General features: G+C 39.8%; 1 protein-coding gene across 3 annotated transcripts in view; it reads right to left on the minus strand.

The window, feature by feature from the left end:
- The window catches only part of FAM135B (family with sequence similarity 135 member B), a 223,913-nt gene that overhangs the window by 109,819 nt on the left and 90,075 nt on the right, over window positions 1–24,019 (minus strand). For all 3 annotated transcript variants that reach the window (XM_063327583.1, XM_063327582.1, XM_063327585.1), the window contains exon 3: window positions 15,679–15,758. In XM_063327583.1, coding sequence (XP_063183653.1) covers window positions 15,679–15,758 — 80 coding nt within the window. The remainder of the gene's footprint in view (window positions 1–15,678; window positions 15,759–24,019) is intronic.

The raw sequence follows: 24,019 nt of genomic DNA on the forward strand, positions 1-24,019 counted from the left end.
TGTAAAAACATACATGCAAAACTCAAATCCAAAGCAAAGTGATATTCACTTTTGTAAAACAGTTTCTAGGTGATGTGTAATATGAGAGGTAACAGATGGATAGACATAAACAGACAAATCCAGGAAATAATGCAACAATATTAGTCACCATGACTGGAAGTACTCCCAGTGCAAGAGTAGTATGGACTTGCGTGAGGTCTTCACCTTCACCAAAGCACCATTACTGTTGAAAAACCTCACAATAGTCAGTGGAAAGGGAGGAGGTTCGGGGCAGTTGCATTAAAAAAACCTCACTCAGTACTTTCCATTATTTCTGTGGATAAAACTTGACCTCCAGTAATACTGTTTTCCAGCTCCTGGGACGGCTTGTAGACAAAACACAAAATTTTTGGCATACATCTGTCTGGGGCTTTGGGTGGCATTTTTTTGGTGAAAACTATGGGAAAAAAACTTGTCATGATACCAACAACCACACAACAGAGCATGGTGCAAATACATCTAAAATGACAGCCACCAAACTTCTATTGGAGCAAGAGGCAGTATGAATAATGTACAATGTGCTGATGAAGAAACATTCAGCACAAGTACACTGCTCTCAGGGGGTAAGCTGGTTTAGAGAAGGTGTTGTACTAGGTTGCAGAATGTACCAGCTCAAAGCCAGGCTAGAGATCTTCAATACAGTCTTGCGCTTCACAGCACAGCCATAAGCTCTTGTTTACCTCACAAGAACTTGGCCTCAAAGCTGAGTTAACTCATAGCACTAAGGCATGTTGAAATGTGCAGATGGAAAGTGCTACACAGAAGTGCCAAGACCCACTAGCTGTTAATGAGCAAATACCAAAAATCATTAAGCTGTTTAAAAAGAAATAATTTTTTTTCCTTGCATTTTTAATTGATTTACTCTGTTGCTTCTGAAGGCATAAATATGCATCTTCCTCCGTATACATGACAGGCATTAAGCTTAGGTTTTCCAGAAAGTGAAAGAACATTGCCCAGCAAACAGGAAGATGTCATCTGCCCTAAGGTGAAGAAGGTGTTAAAGAGAAAATTTCCACCGAGATAGTATCTTGCTGTATATCTTATGCTACTCAGGCACTGTGCAGAAGGGAAGTAGCTAAGCTGGTAGGGGAAGTCATTTTTGCTGTTTGAGGCTTAAACCTCCTTCCCTCTGGATAGCCCTTAACTGTACACGCACCTTAACTGGTCTCTGTTTCATATTCACATTCAACACGTTGTGCATCCATAGTGTCCCTTCAGCTCCCAGCTTTGATGGTGGCAGAGGGTGATGGTGCAAGTGAAGCAGTGCAGTCCCCTGCGATGGGGTGGCAGCCCGAGCTCCAAGGAAGCTCTGCATTCAGCTCTGAGCTCAGCAAGTGATTCACCTCCTGGACCTGGATCCAGAGGCGTCCATCACGCACAACGGACACTCTGAGGCACCAGACACTCTGAGAGGAGTCTCCCTGGTTGGAGTTCAGGTGAATTGACAATAGTTTTGATGAGCATATAAAGGAAGTAGGTTTATATTTTCCTTTGCACATAATAAAAGAACAGGTCCTAGACAATCCTTCGCTCCTTCACAATGCCACCTACACTGGAGTGCTTAGGGCCAACATCTTCTGTCAATCTAACCCTCGTTTCTCACCGTGAGGGACCATGGGACTGGTGACACTACAGACCTGCTGGCTGTATTCAGATTCTGCAAAGCAGAAGCTGGTCCACTGCTGCAGATTTTCCACACACACATTAGTTATTTCTGGCAGGTTAATCTGTAGAGGTGGGGGAGAAATATTTTCATGAGCAGAATTATTCTCCTAATTTTGGATGTGGTACAGCAGCTATGATGATGTTGCTGCATACTTCCATTTAGGACATAAGCCATATTAGAAAAACCTCCCACACAGAAGAAAAGTCAGTGGTTTTAATTATATTAACACACTCCCAGATTACTGTTATTATTGCAACTCATTATGCAGTGTGTGGTAGAAAGAGTAGGTCAAACATTTCCCTCTTTGGATCCACTGTATTACTCTCTAAAATGTGAACCGACCATAAAAAGTTTCAAGACCACAAATAATTCTCTGCTCTCCTACACTGTCACACATCCAAGAATATCAAAGCTCTTTATATTAAGTAATTAAGTTTCACAATACCCTTATGATACAGACACAATTAACCCCATTACACATATGGGGAAACTAAAACAGAGGGAGGCTGATTGCTCAAGATCAGAGTGAGGAAAAAGAGCCCAGCAATCATAGGAATTAAAGACTAGTAAATCCTTCTGGGTCCTCAAATCCTCCAGCTATCATGTGCCACGGAGGCACACTTATAACTTCAACATGGCTCAGTGCTACAAACCCTCAGGGGTTCTTGGCTTTGTTAAATTCTGTCCTGAGGTTTTGTTTTTGGTATTCACTGGCTTGAGTGAGTACATTAGATTTGGGGTATTGGACATATACTTTGGCTACTATCCAGATGCACCATAGTTTCATTTTTTTTTATTTATTTGTTTAACGAAGTGAAATGTCAGTAACATAAGGATCTTCTCTACACAAAATTTCAGTGTGTTTCTTTTGTAAAGGCAACAAATGCTATAAGTTTCTCTGAACTAAATATGAGTACCAATTTCATGACTCTTTCAACTAACGTAATGAGGACGCTTTATTCTTACATTTAAGAGATACTGTTTACGTCCTAGATTTTTTTCCTAATTTACTTTTGTTATGTTTTTTTTTTTACATTGTTTAAATTTCAACTTTTGATACTAACATCTGCTGCCTATTACATAACATGCGATATCATTTGTTTAAGAAGAAAAAACAGCAGGTAGAGTACCATCCCTCGGTTATATGTGGTTTTTTAATAATATATTTTCTTTTGCTCTTCAAACATTATTCACAGAATATATAAAATACTCTTTGTGAAACAGATCTTTCAATGTTATAGTTTGCAATACTAGAGTAAAAAATTGTCCCATAGTGGCTGGAGACTGACTTTGTCACTTTCTGCTATGACATAGAAAGATGCAGTGAGCCAACTACTCTACTGATCTACCCACTTCACGTGCCATCCTCGGAGGCACATTTAAATGGACACAGTGCAATTGCAGGGAGTTAATGATCTTACCAGTGGAAGGTATTGCAGTAGCAAATTTTTAATACACATTATGACTTCCCCCACACGTACGCAAGGGAAGACTAAGTTAGACGGTAGCTGCAGTAGAAGGTGAGCTTTTGCCAACTGCCTGTAAAAGCCAAGTCCATCATTTTGAACTTCCTTAGTTTCTACAGAATGCGTGCTGCTGCACCATATATTTTTATGCCTCCAGCTACATAATTTAGAAGCAAGGGGAAAACAGTCTTCCTGACATTTATCTCTACTCTATCAAACCTTTAAGCGGGTGTTTATCCAATAAATGAGCAGGATCTACTTTATGCCAACAGGATTGTTTTCAAGCATCAAGTCACAAACCAGCATTTTACTACACAGAATTTTACAGCAGCCACCAGAGAAAGTGTCTGCTTCTGACAGATCAGGCCATATTCAGAGGCTCCATGTAGTCTGGAGGAAGTTGTTTGTTCATGGAATATGAAAGAGGACCCAAATTTACTAGACTCTAGATACAGAAAAGAAGAAAACACACAAAAAAAGTGTGGTTGGTTGGGTTTTTTGTTTGTTTTTATTTTTCCCCATGTGGCTTGCACCTGTTTGAGCCATTTGGTTTGTTATCCTGCTTCAAGTACTTCCTAATCATTCATGCAGGTTGAAAGACAATGCAAATTGTTCCCTGTGCAGGATGAAAGTTTTGCATGAAATCCAAGCCAAAAAAGGGTATTTAAGTAAATGTATAAACATACACACAACATTACTTCTGCATGCAGAAATCTGTGGGAAAGGAAGTGTTGAGTTCCAGCACTACCCGCAGGCTCTGTGGTGTCACACCAGCACGGAATGCAAGTCTACAGAAGGAAGAAGAAGGTTGGAATTGTTCTCCTATTCTTCAGTGTGTTATACAAGCCTGAGATCTCGTTTTCCTCAGGCCTCTATCTTCTTCCACGGTTTGCTGTAGTTGCCTTGACTTCCTAATGACTCCCTCGCAAGATTTTTTGTCAGACAAAGATCTGGCCTTGTAGCCAGCAAATGGTTCAAGGCTGCTGTTCAAACCAGACTCAGTCTCCATGCAAAAGGATGCTGCCAAGCAAAGTTTAAAGCAAGACTGGGGTTTTCCCACTGGGACTTATGATCCAATGCCAGGACGGATCAGTGAATCATCAGTAGGTTGCTAGGCACTGCTGGATGGGTTGCCTACAGCATGTCTCAAAGGTCCCGCTACAGATGGGATATTGAAAGATACGAGAGCACCTACACAATGAGGTCTTTCTTTAAGGGCAGTACACACATCATCAGTGAGAAAGCGATTTGACTCTAGGCACGGTTTTATACTGTCACACACATCCCATCTGTGCAACTTAAACATCAAAATGAAATGTAAGTACTTAAAGGGCAATCTCAGTCCAGCAAAAGTGCTTATGCTTAAATGAATCAGTTTATTTATTCATTTCTTCTCACACTTAACGGGTATATAAGGCAACCGTAAAAAGAAAATTGAAATTAATGCATTCAAACCTATACTCTTTGTTCATGCTGCTCATGACAATTCATACTTTGAATTAAAGAAACAGGGAATGGTTGGGGTTGGAAGAGACATTTAAAATTCACTCATTTCCAACGCCCCTGCCATGGACAAAGACATCTTTCACTAGATTAGGTTGATCAAAGCCCTATCCAACAGATTGTATCTGATTTTTTTTTGCTTCTTTCAGCAGTAAGGAGAACACGAAGAAGATGAACTAAAACCACAAGAGAAGGAGACATCAAGTCTCTCTGATTACAGTTGCTAGAAAGGCAATGAGTATTCCATTTGCTTCTAGTATAAAAAAATATTCCTAGAAGGCAGACCAATCCTTCCTCTTAAGTGGAAATAAAATTTAAAAAACAAACAACAACAACAAAAAACCAAACCCCAAACCCCCCTCTTTCTTAAAAATTATCATAGAACATCCTTCTACAAAGATATGCTACAGCTCAATCACCAGAGCTGTGCAAAACACGGGCTGAAGTTTTATGGCTTACGTTCAGAGGCTATCACATTAGCTATAGGAATTGTCCTTTCTGAACATAAAAGAATCGATGAACAAATCCCCCAGAACTATTCCCTCTCATGGTGACATCATTATCCTACGTAGGACATAGCTTTTCTGCTGATGGAAGATTTTGAAGGTATATCTCTCTAGCTATTTGGATTCCTGTAGTTTATCTTACACTTTTGGGAAGTTAATAAGTTATATATATTTGGATCTTTGAAGCAGTACCATCATTTTACAGATAAGACAGTGACAAGGACACACAGTTTGTCCTGCTGCCTGTGTTCCCTGGTTTGATCCGTAGGCCACAAGACCTTTCAAAGCAGTCCTTGTCAGTGTTATCGACGGGAAATTAAACCAACCAGCATTCCTTGGCTGGAATAGCAAATTAAGCAAATACTTCTGAAAGGCTTATACATACACTTGAATGCACAGAAAACTATCTCATTTTTCTAATTTATGTTCACATCTAATACATAATGTTAAGCTTTAGAGCTACTGACTATTGCATAATGCCCTAGAGAACTGTCAATAACACAGAATCCTTTGCTGAACCTCAAATTCAGCTCCTGGTTCATCAAAATTCAAGCCTGCTTTATATTTCCAAGTATATTCTTTGTTGATCTATGAAATTTACGGTTAAAATAGAATCATAGTTTTACTTTTACAAAATAGAAATAAACAAACTACACCACTTCCACAACTTCATTTTCAATGAATAAATCACCGTGCCATTCCAGAAGGAAAATTTGAATTCATTTTTTGCTCATTTAGCTTTTTTTTTTTTTTTTTCTCTGTTAGGGGCAGAATGAGGGCCAAAGACAATAATAAAATGGTTCTCACACTGGAGTTTTCTCCATGCTCTTATTTTTTACCTTGAGAAACCATTCAGAAGCATTATGTGAAATCCTGAATCAAGTTATCACCTTTGATTATTTGCTAGGAAAGAAAAGGGTACCATTTGCTATCTTTGTTGACTGTGTCACCTTTCCTACTTTTTATTATTACTTGCCTAATTTGCATACATACATAAAGGTGCAAACTGCAATCACAGCCTTTTTGTGCCAGGTCTTTCACAAACACAATGAAAACGTCTCTCTCTGCAGAAATTCCTGCAACTTCTTCTATAGTAAAAGGACAGAAATAGGTGTGATTCAACTCATCTTAAAATAGATATGTTAAATTACTCCCTCAAATTACCTGTTTCTCTCCTCTGACTATAAAGGGAGACTGGCTGATTAGCTTAGATGGAGACACTCACAGCACAGATATCAGCAGTTGGGTAAGAAGATTTTTACCCTTAGTCACAGGTTCCCAGGGCTTCTTCCATCTCACAGCCATAACCAAGGTTACAGATGATTTATATCCGGCCTTTAGAATACAACTGAACGCAACATTACAAGACAGCTATTTCCTGCTGGTATAGAAAACTTGGTGAAATAAGATTTGTTAGAAAGCTTATATATAAATCATGTAAGATACCGTCCCCAGGGAAGAACCACTATTATCTGTAACTGTTTAGAGTACATACATATGCTTTAACCAATGAATATCTACTTCTTACAGAGCAACTGTCATCTCTAGATCTCATGATATTCAAATCCTAATTTTTTATGATCTTCCCATAGTCACTAAGACAGCCTGAAGACCTATACTCTCAAGAAGCCATCACTCCCTGTGGCATGTCTGTAATGATCTGCCAAGCAGAACACTGGGACATAATCCACCACCCATATGAATTTTTAAAGGAAGGCTTAGAAATACTTGTAGTCCCCATAGAAAAATACAGTTGCACCTTCCTGAAATTATAGTCATTTAGTTCCTACTATGACCCCAAAGTCTTTCAGCTCAGATGGCTGGTGAGACTTCATATTTATCACCTTGGTTGGAGAGCAAAATCTTCATTTCAGAATTACCTGCTAAATCTGAAGGTAAAACTTATGAAGAGGCTGAGGTGACGGAGACTCTAATCATGCCAAACAAACTCCTTACTGGGGAACCCCTCTAACACAAAGCTGCAGACATGGAATCATAGAATCATAGAATGGTTTGAGTTGGAAGGGACCTTAAAGATCATCTAGTTCCAACTCCCAGTGTCTGTGCCCCTTCTTTTAGGAGCTGAACTGTCTAAAAACTGCATAAAACACTTCGTTGCAATGTGTGCTTATTTCCTGGCTACCATAAATCCAGCATGGTGGCATGTTCTGCACAATTTTCTCATATTTTTATAGACCTCTATTCCGTATGTTGTATTGCCTCTGATATATCCTACATAGAAGGAATATGAGGTTATTACAGCTCTCATTTAAATATGATACTGCCCCAAGTTCACACTGAATTCAAGAGATGCAGGACAAACTTTCAGTTTTATCTGTTACATCTGTAGAAAGACAATATACTTGTCATTCAATCTTAGCACTACTGCTGCATTGTCCTTGCAAGTACTTGGAGCTCACAGGAATTTATAGCTCCCATGAGGAGGAGCGATTTGAGGAGCGATTGAAGGAGCTGGGACTGTTTAGTTTGAGGAAGAGGAGGCTGAGGGGAGACCTCATCACTCTCTACAACTACTTGAAAGGACATTGTGGAGAGGTTGGTGCAGGTCTCTTCTCACAGGTCATTAGCGATAGAACAAGAGGGAATGGGTTCAAGCTGCAGCAGGGTAGGTTTAGGCTGGACATTAGGAAAAAATTCTTCATGGAAAGAGTGGTCAGACACTGGAACAGGCTACCCAGGGAGGTGGTGGAGTCACCATCCCTGGATGTGTTTAAGACTCGTTTAGATGTGGTGTTAGGGGATATGGTGTAGGGGAGAACTTTGTGTAGAGTGGAGTTGATGGTTGGACTCGATGATCCCAAGGGTCTTTTCCAACCTAAACGATTCTATGATTCTATGAAGTACTAAGGCAAACGCATTCTGGTTTTGGCTCTGATGACAGACTTGAAGGACCTTTGCTAGTAAAATAGGGTTGTCTCCTGCATAGAATTTCAGGTACATTTTGTGGGGTTTTTTTGTGCTGTGATCTATATAAAATTGCTATACACTAGTTTGTAACAGTTGATTGTCAAAGTTTTGGTGATTTGTTGCAAGCTTTCCATTTCTTAATGCAACTTCACCTTTTTGGCACTCGGTGAACAGAAAATATTATATTTTATTGCAGATTTTAAGCTGTGATAGCTTATTTAGTTAGCCCACTTTGACATTCCAGTTTCAGAAGTACTTTTCTACTGAAATTCAAGTGTTTCAGGCTGAAAAAAAAGAAAAGACTAAAGCAATACCAATAACCAATGATTTCTGAAATTTTAGGTTCTAAAGGCAACAAAACAGGGTTGAACACGCCACATTTATCTGCATGTACTGAGTTGCACATCTGCTTTTTAGATGGCTTGAAAACTCAATTGCTGAAGTTTGAAAATATGCATTCTTTAGTAGAGGAACAGTCGTGCAGACCCTCCATTTTTACAACTGAGCTAAAATAAGCCTACTTTGAAAGTGCAAAGACAACATTTTTCAGGCACAAACTCTCTCAATTCCTCATCATTTCCCTATTTAAATGTTTGAAGAGACTTGTTGTAGTTTTGAAATATTATGTTTAGCACATTTAAATTTGGAATAAATGCAGATTTTATATTTAGGATAAATAATTTCTAAAGGAGAAACCATTATTTTTAAATTGCTTGATCAAAAAGTTCAGAATGTTTTCTCTCTCAGTGTGACTTTGGATTAAGGCTGCACATTTCTGAGATGAATCCTTTATCTTAACCTTGCCTTTTGACATTTTAAATTAGCCTCATGGAAAGAATTACATAAAACTGCCTCTCTACCCATACATAGATTCAATGATGATAAAAAACAAGATGTCCTATTAATTTCCTTGTACGAAAGAGCCTAACATAAAAGCAGTCTCTTATCGCTGTATTGCTCTATAAACCAAGGTTCATTTCTCAGACATGCTGAAATGTGAGATGATAGAATAACTGACCCACTTAGGATCAGCAGGAAGTTTTGTCTTTTCTTTTTTTGAATACTTAATGTTTTGTTAAAACTAACAGAATCTGCTTTTCGTAATGTTTCATTTCCTTTTCAAAACTCATTGCCAGTTCCCAAAGAGCTTGTTCAGTCAGAGAATTCACTTCTGAAAATAATTCTGTCCTTTGGAAACTTAGGTGAGCAAATATTCATTTGCTGTGACACCTACCTGTGTAGCTGTCACTCCATATATTTATTCCAAATATTAGTTCAGATGAGAAAAACCCCTGAGTGAAGTACAGGACATCACAATAGGACACCACATAGTTTTTCATCGGTGCAGAGCAGGAGGAAGTAGTTGTCTGGTTGCAATTTATCTACTGAATTAGTATAAATGAATACTCAATATTTAGGGCAGTGGTGTATTTTAAAGGACTTGCAAGATTGAACCTTACATTAGGCTGAAGGCAGCAAGGATGTGGGGAAATCAGAGACATGTTAAGTAAACCTGGAAGAGAAGAAAGCTCTGTGAAAGTCCAGTTCACATCTGAGTTGCGTGTCTGAAAAATCTGTCTGGCCTATTTAACCACAGAGCTGAATCTCATTCTTGGCCTGAAGCAGCAGAAATACTGTGTTGGCTCTCTGCATCTGAACAACTGGATTCTGTTTCTACCATACCTTCAGGTGGCCGCTGATGATGAAATTTTGTGTCTCAGACTCACTCCCTAGAGGAACAGACTTGTGGCACGTGCTGATGTTTACAGGCTCTTCCTAGTTCTGGCTTTCGCCACTGACCAGGTCACTCTTTTGCATTGGGACGCTCTTCAGCATCTCCAAGTCTGTGGCCTGCCCCAGTGCCATCTGTGTGATCTGCCCCAGCTTCTGGAGGGAGGACTGGAGGGCGTCCTGCAGACTTCAGGGTCTGTAATGGAAAATCTCCCAGCCACAAATACATCTTTCAGCTTCCAACCTTTGAGACATTTATGAAAGGCCTTGACTGGAAGAGGATTGAGACATGCATACAGAAGTAGCATGTTAGTCTGGGATAAATTTGGCTTCATTCTTTTAATCTTTTCCCTCTGTTTCTTTCTTATCTCTTGAAAGATAATGAAGTTAGTTCTGTTTAGATTGTGGATTAATGACTCATAAAATGTCTCACCACCTCTTATGATCTCACAGCTAATAAGGTTTTCTAAGACAATTCAGCCCCAAAATATCTTCTCTCCCGGTAAGGTCCCCTCTAGCTATAATTTGTATTTTTCAGATATGCTTTATTTTACATATAAAACACATATTTATTTTCAGATTAATAACCTTTCAAAAATAAGACCATGTGTTTGCTAAAACATGAATCTCTCCTCCCTTTTCTCATGCTTCAAAAGCAGAAGCTTATCTTCACTTAATGGAGGCAGAAATTACCTTTCAAAAAATTATTGAAAGTAATGACTACAATTTCATATTGTTCCACAAGTCATGGTGCTGTTTCTTCTTGCTCTAATGAGCAACCAACTGCACATGCTTGTTTTGACTGCATTAAGATGCCATTTTCCAGAAAAGGTTTTTCTTTAATAGTCAAAGTAGAATCCCTTTACCAGGAACTTCTTTGAGATATCCAAATACTAATAAAGAGATTAGGATCACTAATTGTTTATTAAAAACAGGCATAAACAGATAGTTAAGGAGCATATCAGAAACGTAAATAACCCTTCAATAAGGGTTCAATAAGAAACATAAGGTCTTAGGTGCAAGGTACTCACTGACCAACACTTAATTTCCAGGAAAAGGCATTCAGTGTGGGTGACCATGAACTTGTACAGCACAATGCAGACACAGGTTACAGCAATATTCTTCACTTTCTGATATTCTCTCCTACTTTCCTTTTTGCACATCACAATTTAAATCATGCTAATCGTTTCTTGTCACCTGACGTCAGATTGTCCATTTTAGGAGAAAGCATCAGGCTGTGTGTACATGAAACATCTCTACATCACCAACCAAAACAGTTAATGTGTAATGGCAGTCACAGATACTTTTTCTTAACTTCTATGTAACAAATATTGCATCTTCTCTCCCCTGCCTTATATGAGACAGATGAAGAAAGAAACACATTACTGGGCTATCTTTGGCTTTCAGCACTCTTAGACAATAACCTAATTTAACAGAATAAAATTAGGTGGAACATTGCTACAATCTAATAAAGATTTGCCTGACAGTTAATAATTTTTCTTAAATATTTTGTATTACTTGCAATTAGATTTTCAGGCCAACTTTTCAAAAATATTTGTCTCTTTGAAAAGTTTTGAAAGTCGGTGATGTGGTACTTCTGGATAGGAGAAACAGAGGAAATCTGGACAAAAATCAAAGTCCTAAGTAATTTCTTTAGTTATATGCCATGCAAAATAATTTTTTTATTCATGTTCACCCATGAAAAAAATGTCCTTTGCCTGGAAGGTAAACAGCTAGGCAAGCTGATAGCCAAGCAGCTACCCATGGTTGCCGTACATGTAAATGAGGTATAGTGGGTCTAAAAACAGAACTTATAAAAAAAATCTGACTGCAACTGTCGCTAATAAAGAATAATTCTCTCCAAACAGTAATGCATCCAGGTGGTGCGTAGACTACTGTAAAACACTGCAGAGGAAATTGAAATTTATACTTATCCTAAGATTTGGCTTAGCTAGCATCTTCAACAATGTAATTCACGCTCATATTCTTTGTAGGCAGTAATGCTGCTAAGATTTACCCCATCCATACCATGTTTCTTAAGTAATCCTCACCTATACTGTTCTTCTGGTCTCTACCATTCTCTGCTCTTTCAGGTGGTGCAGGAAATCAAGATTAAAGGGCTAATCCTAACTATTTTCTGCCCAGTGTTATCTCTCCCAGTGCTTAGAACAATTATTTTGTGTGCTTGTGGGTAAACTTTAAAAAAATGTTAAACTCCTGCAGTCTTTCATCTTGTATCAATATACTGAAAATCACTGAATGACTGTATATTCATAACTTCTATGAATCCTTGTCCCAGAATTTATACAGTAGCCTAAAAATTTACGGAAGACACTTACTGGATAATAAAACAACTCAGACAAGGAGCTAATTATATAAATGTGCTACTATGAGATGGTATATTCACCTGCCCAGTTCCTTTGGCTGTTCGTGCTTGGGTCATGCAGATTCAGCCCACTGTGCGCTGCAGGTGGACACCATCACACAGCGACTTTAACAAGCCATGCTGCTGAAGAGTACCAGGGGCAAAAGCCCCACAAATCCACTCAGAAAGACATTTCTAGATTTTAGCTTTAAGATATGTCTGCATAAGCTCAGCCCTGCAGAACTCATGAGGAGGCCAATGAAGTATGCACTGTTATGAGCTGCGCAAGAACAAGCAGAGAGCATAATTTGTTCTTTACAAGCCAAAAGCAGGCTGCATCAGTCATGATATCTATTCAAAGACAGGAAGCTAAATTTCACAGCCTCTGAAAACCAGCATGGGAGCAACTAAGGACAGTGCACAACAAGCCTTGTTCCCTCTCTCCTTTTCATTGCTCAAAAAGTCACAAGCCACCAGACTTCTCTTGTCTTTAAGGAAACCCACCTTGCTAAAAATGCTTAGGAGTATGAATGAAATGTACATATATTTTTTATGAATAAATATATATATGCACGTCTATATATGCTACATGGCTTATTTATGTTCATACAGCCAGACTCAGCACAAGCTAATGTGCAGCCGTGACGATCTAAGTGACCAAACCACAGGGGCTACTGCTCTCCAGCACAGCACCCCTTTGCCTTGACTGCGGCACATCGACCATTCTCTTCCCACAATGCAGACAGGATGCAGCCAACCCATAGACCACGTCAGCAAGGTTATCAAGGCTTCCTATGCAGCCTGCCAGTCCTGCCATGGATGGAGTCTTTCCTGTTCAGCTTTGGCTGGCAATCACCAAGGGAATGCCTGATACTGGCTTCAGCTTCTCCTCTGATGAATTCTTAAAAGCTACTTTTTTTTTTTGCCTCTGTTGGTGAAAACATCTAGTGGGAAGCAAGTATCGCTAATGCTGTCAGTTCCTATGGTTTTATTGTAAATCCTGCAGATTTAATAAAAATAAAAGGCCACATGCACTGAAAGAGAAGTACTATTTCTTGTTTCTGTTGAATATTACATATTTTAGATACTTTATTACTGCATATATTTACAGATTTTACTTTATAAATTTACATAATTGCTTTCAAAATATATACTCAGTTCTCATAGATGCTACAAACCTGATAAGGAAAAGATTAAAAATATCTTCTTTAAACCAAAGGCATGAATCCCACCTATTTTGTATTCATTCCTTTTGGTGCTGTAGGAGTTTATTTGCTATTTTATAACACCACCCTCATTTTGTTGTAATATGACTTTAAAAGGAGTGTCTTATTGAAACATACACAGCAATTTAATTAGTCTTATCCCAGTTATCCGAATACTGAGAGAGATCAGTGGCATGAGAACAAAAAGAACATTACAGCCTGTTTGCCTTTAAGTTCAATCCCATTAAATGATGCTCTCTTGCAGGCCTATGAAATCAATTAACAAGTACTTGTGAAGATAGCCAAGGAAAAACTGTTTAAATCCTTAATAGCTTAAATACCCCCTGTCTTGATGTTAGCCCTATAAACCTATTAGAGTCCAGTCTGGATTGCATTAGCACTATAAAGTCAGCTGCTAATCCTGTAACCACAATGCCAGCCTTGACTCTCTCCTGCCCATGCTTATACAGGAATTGTTTTGAGCGGATGTGAAAGAAGACTGAATAAAAAATAAATAGAGAAAATATTTGATTCTCTTCCTTAAATAATATAGCCATCCCTGCCTTCATGAGAATAGGAATAGTGGGTTTTGTTGTTTGCTGTTGAGAGTGTTTTGCTCCTAGAAAATAAAATTCTAGATATCTTCATACTGAGAGTACTTCATTAGTTCAAGACTGCCTATACCATAAACTAATGGAAATTGAGGACTTTTCCAGAGAGCAAAGGAACTCGAGGGGATTCGGCATACACCAAGGGCAAATTACACTGGAACATGATGAAAAATAGTTTTCTTTCTTCCTTGGGGACTTCAAGGGTTGCCAAATCTGGACTAGGTTTGTTCATTTCTGTCTTTGTTTGTTCATTTCCCAAATCAATTTCTTTACTTAGATTTTGAGTTCGCAAATTTTTATTCAGGTGATTTCTTCTTTTGTTTTTTTTTTTTTAATAACCCTTTGTGTTTTATACAAATATAATTTGTATAATAATTTTGTGTTTTAATGTATATATGTAATTGAACCAGACTTCCAAATTGAAAAAAAAAAAATTTTTACTTAAAGAGAACCTTTAACCCACCAAATAATGTTAAATTGGAATATGTCAAATGTAAAAAGTATAAGAACTACAACGTGATACCCAAGCTCAGGAATTCATTAATCTTGCACTCAAATTTTGCCTTCCTCTGTGCACACTATTGAGTCAAAAGGACTCTATAAGTCGTTTTTTACATGCTGCCGTTAACACTGAAACAATTTGCATCCAGAAATCACTTAGAATAGTAAACCAACTCTTTCCATTGTCAGCAAGGAAAGCCACACATAAGAAACGCTGCTTGCAGACAAGACGGTAAGAATTTCCTCTGCTTTTCTGACATGAAGTCCCAACAGGAAAAGCGCAATTTAAATTCCACAAGAAGTTACGCGATCTATGCTGGTAATAATAATGTTGCAATAAATTAACAGATGTGACAGACTGTGATGTCTGCCCGGAAATGTCCGAATAATGAAGATACACCTGGAGAACAACTAGCAGAGAAAGCTCTGCAATAATCCTACGGTACAACATTGCTCTACCAGTAAATATCCTTATGCGAAGGACCTTGCATCCAGCCTGCACCAGTTTCTTCCAGGGTGAACTTAGGCGTGCACTTGGTCAGGTTTCTTTCAACACTCATTCCCACACTAACTGGGATGCTCCCACCTCCGCAGCACCACGTGACAGCACTCCATGTTAACCACACATTTAAGGCAGGTTGTAAAGTTTTCTCTTTACATGCACAGCTTTTCCCCAGTGTGCAATTTTGTTTTCCTTCTTTCAGTTGCAGCACAATTCATAAGGCTTCCCAGGTTTTGCAAGTTCAGAAAAAAAGAAAAAAAAAAAAAAGTCTAAAAAAGTCTAAGTAACATCTGGATTACTCAGTGCTCTCCTGGACCAATTCTGTCCACCTCAGCAGACTTTCCTCCTGCTGCTCTTTCCACACAACGGCAAGGACTGCTCTTCATCCACCTCCTCCAAGCATGACCTGGTCTGAAACAAGCCCCCTTGCACATATCCAGAGAGAAACATGGAAACAGACACAAAACTCAAGCCCAATTCAGTAATAACCCATACGAGAGCAGAGAGCTGAACAGCCACTAATCATTAGGAAATTCAGGTTTGGATCCAAATCCAAGCTCATGCTTTGAAATTCATAGCCTTAATTCACCAGGTCCCCACACGCCCCCTCCTCCGCCATCTCACGCCACGTCACATCCTTCTGCAACCTGCTTACCTGTCTGTCCCGCAATCGTAGCAAACACCCTGTGGGGAATCCTGGATGGGATCTTCACTCCAGCTCTTATCTGGTAATACCTGCGGAGAAAGAATTAAAAACGACATGCTGTTACACAGGCGACTACTTGATTCAATCTAAAAATCTGTGCAAACATATCCTGGGCATCCACACTCAAAGAGAAGTGCTGGAGAGACCAGGCATGCTCAAAAATACTGAGCCTGTTATTCTGCTTTGGAGTTTTAATTAAAGTGGGTTTATACCGATTTCAATTTGGCCCCTCTTATTTTACAGTAGTTGGAGTGGACACACTGGCCTGACATGTGAGTAATGAGGAAAGACTGTGAAAAGCGCCTGGCTTCTTGTAGGGAAGAGAGACATAGAGAAATATCTACAATAAAAGGCAGTGAGATCAGACAAGAGTGAAAAAAATTAATACAAAATAAAGAAAGTGGAAACTTCTGTGGAAAGAAAACAAATGTGTTAATCTCACATCTAGGAAAATTCAATTTATACATAGTGATTATCATTCTGCTGTTCCATATTGAGGCTATCATATCATGAAAATGTTAGCATTAATCATATCTAAACCAGCTGTATTCTAGTCATTTGCTATCCCATAGGTCATCACTATGTTAGATGAAGGAAGACGGAAAAAGAAAACATCAGCAATTTCACTGGCTTAAGTTATGCATGGTGCAGGTTACTTCAGAAAGTTGGCATATATGAGCTCAGCCTAAAGAGAGAAAAAAATTCATCTCAGTCTTTCCTTATCATCACTTTCATGAACGAGGAATAAGAGTCAGCGTACAGTACAGTATTTAATCCACCACTTGGTAGCTCAGGATACCTCCACCTGTTCACAGATGTCCCACTGACCTACTGGAACACAATGTTGGTGTCAATCCCCCTTTCTCTGCATTTTCCCTCATACTTGTTTGTTTGGTCTATTTGTTTATAAATTCCTCATATCTCACAAGTGTTTGCAGATATTTTCAGGCTGATTTGTGTCTGAGCCTCTAAACACTAAAATAAAGGTTAATTAAAAAAAAAAAAACAAGCAAACAAACAAACAAAAAACCCACCAAAATCCCAATTGATGCAAACACAGACCCACCCTCAGTGAAGGAAGAGTTGGTATGTGAACTATTGCAGGAACTTGACCCTTAATAATTGATGGACCCTGACGTTATCCACCCAAGGGTGTTAGGAGAGCTGGCTGATGTCATTGCAAGGCCACTCTCCATAATCTTTGAGAAGTCGTGGCAATCAGGGGACATCCCAGAAGACTGGAAGAAAGCTAATGTCACCCCCATCTACAAGAAGGGCTTAAAGGAGGACCCAGGAAATCATAGGCCCATCAGTCTTACTTCGGTTCCCGGGAAAGTTATGGAACAAATCCTCCTTAGGGATATCACAAGTCAAATGAAGCACGTGACTGGGAGAAGCCAGCACAGATTCACCAAGGGCAAATCATATTTGATAAACCTGATCACTATCTATGACAAAGTAACCTGTTCAGTTCATGTGGGGCAAGGGGTGGACATTGTTACCTGGATTTCTCAGAGGCTTTCAATACAGCTCCCCACAGTCCCCACAGCTAGAGAAACTGACAGGTTACAGTCTAGACAAGTGGTCTGTGCGGTGGCTGGGGAACTGGCTGACAAGCTGCACCCAGAAGGTGGTGGTCAATAGTTCTTTTTCAAACTGACAACCTGTCACAAGTAGGTTCTGCTAGGGATCGATAGTGGGCCCAACGCTGTTCAATATCTTCATAAGTGATTAGGATGATGGGATCAAGTGTACCCTGATGAAGTCTGCTGATGATACCAAACTGAGTGGGGAAGAAGCCACTTCGGAAGGGAGAGCCACCCTGCAGGAAGACCTGGATAGGCTGGAAGAGTGGGCTAACAAGGACCTTATGAGGTTCAACAAGGGCAAGTGTAAGGTCTTGCACCTGGAAAAACATAACCCAGGAGTGCAGCAAAGACTGGGATTTACCTGCCTGGAGAGCAGCTCTATGGAAAGGGGCCTGGTGAGTCTGGTGGACAACAAGCTCAATATGAATGAACAGAGTGCTGCTGCGGCAAAGAAAGTCCACAGGATGCTGGGTTGCATCAACAAGGGCATCACCAGCAGAGATAAAGAAGTCATTATCCCACTCTAATCAGCACTTGTCAGGCCCTGCCTGGAATATTGTGTTCAGTTTTGCTCCCCACCATACAAAAAGGGCGTGGACAGGCTGGAGAGGGTCCAGAGATGGGCCACAAAGATGACCAAAGGATTGGGAAGCCTGCCATACGAGGAAAGGTTGAGAGAATTGGCCTTGTTCAACCTTAAGAAAAGAAGGCTTAGGGAAGACCTTATCATCACGTTCCAGTATTTAAAGGGTCGCTACAAAGAAAATGGAGACTCTCTCTTTACAAGGAGTCACACAGAAAGGACAAGGGGCAATGGGTACAACTTACTCCTGGGGAGATTCCAATTGGACACAAGATGAAAATTTTATATAATGACAGCAATCAGCTGTTGGAATAATCTCCCCAGTGAAGTGGTGGGTTTCCCATCACTGGACACTTTTAAGTTTCAGCTGCACAGGGTTCTGGGCCATCTTGTCTAGACTGTGTTTTTGCCAAGAAAGGTTGGATCAGATGATCTTTGAGGTCCCTTCCAATCTGGTATTCTATGACTCTATGATTATAACTGTAAAGGTCCACCCAGCACCTGAAGACATTATGACGCTTAGCAGAACTATTTCCTCAGAAGAGTATAACAGTATGTGGAAATGAACAGTTAAAACACCCAGATTTCTGTGAACTGCTGTATAAAGAACAGCTCATACAGGTTGCACTTAGAATAAAATCTTTGCTAGGGGTGTAATAGTGGATAAACCAGATCTGTCTTTGCTAGGTTAAAAGCTGAAGAAAGAGGTTTGATGAGGAGAAAAAACAAACATCGAAAACCAAACACCTCAGAAGCAATTGTATCATGGTCCTCCTCAGCTCAAAGTTCATGTTACCCTACCTACTCCAACTGGCAGATCCTTGCCAACCTGGATATAATTCCAGCACAACCTTTAACATTTTTAGATATCTGTTTTAGGCAAGATTTCAGGCATGAAAACTCTCCATTTGCATTTTAGTTTTCAGAAAAGAAAATAAAAGAAGTTCAGATTCTAAATACACGCAGTATCTAGTTAAAAATAACAGCAACCAAATCTAAACTTTCTCTCCCTTATGCTGTCCTTGCACTATGGTAGGAGTTTTTAATTAATGCTGTGCTCCTGATTTCTTCCAGAGCAAGTGCAAGAATTATGTATGTATTTTCATTACAATTATATGCAATACAATTTTCTAACTAACAAAAATACCCTATTTGGACTACCCATACAGCCTAATCATTTCCAAACAACAGCAATATGGTATTAAAGGGGGATTGCCACAGCAGTGTAATGAGGCACTCCTCAATATGCAGATATTAATGTTCTACTGCATGTCCATTCCACCAGACTTGTTCCCAAGAATAGCATGCTATAACTGTCTGGCTACCGCTTTTAGACTTTTGCTGCTTAATATTGCGGTGGGTTATACTTGGCTGAGGGCCAAATTCCCATCCAGACACTCTCTCACTCCCCCTCATAAACAGGACAAGATAAAGACAGGGAGACTGCTTACCAGTTACTGTCACAGGCAAAACAAACTAAATCTGGGGAAAATTAATTTAATTTATTCACAATTGGATAGTAAGAAAGAAAACTGAGCATTAAAAAAACACCTTGCCCCACTCCACCCCCTTCTTCCGAGGCCCAACTTCACTCTTTCTGACTCCTCTCCTCCCAAGCAGCTCAGAGGGCTGGGGAAGGGAGTTAGAGTCTCATTTACAAAACTGATTCCCTGAGGCTTGGCTGGTGCTTCAGATTAAGTCACACAAAGCCGGGGACACTATACCAATGTGCCAGTTTCAATGACCGCGTAGTCAAAACTCTCAGTGGACTCAGAGACATTCAGCTCCTAAGAGAGGATGCTGGACAGACCTTGGCTTCACTCATGGTCCAGTCAAGAACCATTGACTACAATACAGCCTTGGATATCAGAAACACATGAACATATCTCAATACTGGTGACTTCATAGCAAGGTTATTTACACCCTTTATTGCCTTTGCAAACTGGACTAGTTGTAATGACATAAAGGAACTAGGTCTTCATCTTACTTTAAGCTTTCCCTGTTCACCCCCAAAATTTTGGCAAATTCATTTGAATGCCAGAGATATTCTAGAAGTCATAAGTAGACATCTTCCTGTGTACCCACCAGGTTTAACTGCTCAAAACAAAAACTGCATAGGAAAGCCATAGAAACCTAAGTTAAGGTTAAACGTTAAGGTTAAAGGTCCAGATGTAAAGAGAATATGAAGACTAGTAAGATCTGCAATACTAAGGAATGTGGGCAAAAATGCCACTCATCATATTTTACAGGCGACCAAACATGTTTTCATCTTAATACAAAGAATGACATTAATTAGTTACTAATAAACAATTTATTGCAGAGTGTTTGGCACCTGATGTCAAAAGGTCTGGCCTTGATAATAGAATGCTGTAAAGCAATTCTGGTATGAACCATCATGGAAATAGATACGTTCTTCCTAAAAAGAGACTATAACAAATGGTCCTATGCCCAGAAGACACAAGAGGCTTCTGAATATTCTGTCGTTTCAAGATTTGTGCAATTGCGCATATGTGTGCATTGCAATGCCTTGCACCTCAAGGTAGTGACACTGTTTGTCAATTCGGTTAATGCAGGGAAGGACAGTGATGTAGAGGACCTCAGATTAAAGTCCCCCAACACCCCAGTGACATTCATGGAAATTAACACACAGGGCCATGAAAGTGTTAAAGGCTCAAACCCAAAGATTACATTCAAAATCAAAAAGAAATAGAAATGTTCAAAATTTATCAGTTTATTCCTTTTAAAATTGAATGGTTTTCCTGAAAATCTTTGAGAACAAGTCAGTTTTCAATGAAAGCTTCAGGCAAAATGTTAAAAATAGCTCCAAAGGAGGTTATAAATATCACAAGCAGAATATCAGCTTCACCTTGGGTGGCCGGAAAAAGCTAAAGACATCCTCAGTTGAGTTGCACCAGACTTCTTCTTGTCCAGTTAAAATAAACAAGCCCCATACAGGAAACAATAAAACCCATTACCTGTTTTTTTTCTCTATTTTTAAGCCACATATCAATATATAATTCATAAGACAGTCAAATAATATCCATTCCTCAGAGTTTCCTCTGAGTCTTTGCAGGCAGGGAGGAATTGCCAAACAGTGACTTTATGCCTAAACAAAAGCATAAAAATAAGGGTTCCTACTCCCACACTGTGAAGTTGGATCTTACTTCGTAACAGTGCATTGTAAGGAGGGTTTTCCTGATCAAAATACAGGTCACTGCAAGATGCAGAGTCCCACACATTTTCTTCAGCAGCAAACACAGATAAAAATCTGATCTAGTTAAAGATGTCCCAGCTTACTGCAGGGGAGTTGGACTAGATGACCTTTAAAGGTCCTTTCCAACCCGACGCATTCTATGATTCTGTGATCTCTGCTTCCCCACTCCCCTGCCTACACACCTCTTGGTCGTGCCGGTACCAGTAATAGTGAGAGCAAGATGTAAAACAGAACCACGTTAATGTGAGCACAAATAAATAAAACAGCCTTTTTGTCATTACGTCTACAGAAATCCACACTGTTGTATGACTGTGCTCAGTCCCTGCTAACAGGACAGTAGACGGAAAACGGTTTTGACAGGCTAAAACAACCCTTTCTGTTACAGTGAAGTACTGTCTGAACTAGAAATGGCATAAATCATGCTGAGAATCAACAGGTAGAGCTGACCATACAGTGTTTCTGGTTTTCCTCAGAATGAAATAAACCATCTCCAGCTGGCTCTAAATACTCCCATGAGGAAGTTGCCTCATGGGCTGGTCATCCTCGTGGGCTGGTCATCCTCACCAGTCTCTTCCAATCCACCCAAGCAAAAGAGGGATCAGTTTTATGGCCTGAGCTCTCCTAGAGTCTGCGTGACCTGTTCTCACCTGAGTGGAACATTTGCTGTATGGACGCTGTGGCAGCAGAGCCTTCAGAGTGGGCTGCTATCTGCGTGGAGGCAATTGCACAGACATGACTTCTTCCTCTTTGTGTAATTAGCTGCTGTCTGCTTTTCAGGCTTGGGAAAAAATCCTGAAGACAAGAGTTTTATCTCTGGCCAGCTGAGTGAACCTCTCCAAAATTATATGAGGCATAAACAGAAAAACTACAAATAAGAACCGGACCTGGAGGTCAAAATCTACACCTGAACCTGGAAAATCAGGCTGCAAAAGCCACCAAAACAGTTACAGGAGGTCCTCCACCACAAAGGTGCAGGAAAGGACTTCTTGATAGTGATATGAGGCTGACAGTAATGATAAATGAGAAATTGCCTCCAAAAATAATAAGCTATTTTGCCCTCCTGCTTACCTTTTTTATAAAGAGCACAGATAGGAAGGCTAAAGGGAAGGTTCAAAGCTTTTTCAAAGCTTTGAAAAAGATCACAGCCAAGGTGCTAAGATCAAAGAGGTCAAGCATGCTTAGTGAAGATGAAGCTGGAGAACCGCGGCAGAAGCGGCATGTGAACTGGGCACTCAGTAATACAGGTTTACAACAAATCCAAGAGATCCATAAAGGTACAGAAGAGCTGGTGATGAGCAGAAGCTAAAGTAATTTTGCAAAGGGACTGAAGTGGACATCGTTATGGGTCCCTGAGTGTGACCCCAGAAATACATAAGGCTTTATGGTAGATTTTGAAGGAAAGAATAGTTAGGAAATAAATGAGAAATTTCAGTACAATTCATGTTTTACTAAAATTAGGCTAAGTCTGGCTCATTAGAATTAGGCTAGGTAGTACCTCTCTGAGTGTACAGCTGGTTTGTGGTTTGTTTTGGTTTGGCTTGTTTGTTTTTTTGTTTTGTTTTGTTTTGTTCTGTTTTTTTTAAGATAAGAGCAGTGCAGAAAAGCTTACTTAGACTTCAGTAAAGTAGGGAGACCACAGAAAATCGCCAATTAATGCGGAACAGGCACTGTGAAAGGAAGATCAGGAAACAGCAAGGTGATTTTAAGAAAAGAACTAAAGGAACTTGGCACATTTAACTAAGCAAAACACAGAGCAATCAGATCCCCTCTCCATCTATAAATACACTGGAAGGAAAAACATCAGGAAGGAAGAAGAAGAGTGAGGTACAAGAAAGTACAACATTGGCACAAGAACGATGACATATAAACTGCCCATGAATAAATGCAATTTAGACATAAGAAGTTGTAGCTGGCAAAGGACTAAGACTGAAACAACCTCCTAACAGAAGCAGGAATGAAAAAGCCAATTTTCTTTTATGGGAAGCTCAGTAAATTTCCAAATGATTTATAGGACATGGATCCTTCTTATTTGCAGGATCAATGTTATTTATGCAGGCAGTGCATACCACCCCAAGTCCCTTCTCTCTTATGAGACAGATTTGTGAATTGGTCATCTTTAAAATTAAATAGTGAATTTGAATATTCACTTTGTTTTCCTGTGCCTGGACACGTATTAATCCCTGATGACCTGTACTGACTCACCTAGCATATTGACGTTAAAGCCTTCCTCATGAGGCTGGCTCCACTAATGGATGTGTTGGGTGGCACTGTCTCCCCTTGCCTCCCCCTTCAAGAGGCAGAGCTACTGCCACCTTTCAGTCTTTCGGCGCTCCGGTGGTCAGACCTCCCCTCAGGAGCACCAAGATAACTCTCAGACTTTAAGTCTTAATGATCAGGCAGGGTGCAGAGGGTTGGGGTTTTCTTGCTGTCCGTTAATTATTACATTGAACTCAAATGAACCGAAGAAATATTTAATTTCAGAAGAATAAATTTTTTTAGCTTCAGATAACTCATCGTGTCATCTCTAGTGTTCTAGCCATACCACAGGGCATTACCTAATCCCAAAGGAATCATGGAATCACGGAATGATGGAATTTTTCAGAGTTGGAAGGGACCTCTAGAGATCATATAGTCCAACTGCCCTGCCAAAGCAGGATTGCCTAGAGCACATTACTCAGGATTGCATCCAGGCGGGTCTTGAATGTCTCCAGAGAAGGGACCCCACAACCTCCCTGGGCAGCCTGTTCCAGTGCTCTGTCACCCTCACTGTAAAGAAGTTTTTTCTCATATTTGTTCAGAACTTCCTATGTTCCAGCTTGTGCCCGTTACCCCTTGTCCTGTCACTGGGAACCACTGAAAAGAGTCTGGCTCCATTCTCCTTAAACCCACCCTTTAGATACTTGT

Source organism: Chroicocephalus ridibundus, chromosome 2 (assembly GCF_963924245.1).
Source record: "Chroicocephalus ridibundus chromosome 2, bChrRid1.1, whole genome shotgun sequence".
NCBI classification, from domain to species: Eukaryota; Metazoa; Chordata; class Aves; order Charadriiformes; family Laridae; genus Chroicocephalus; species Chroicocephalus ridibundus.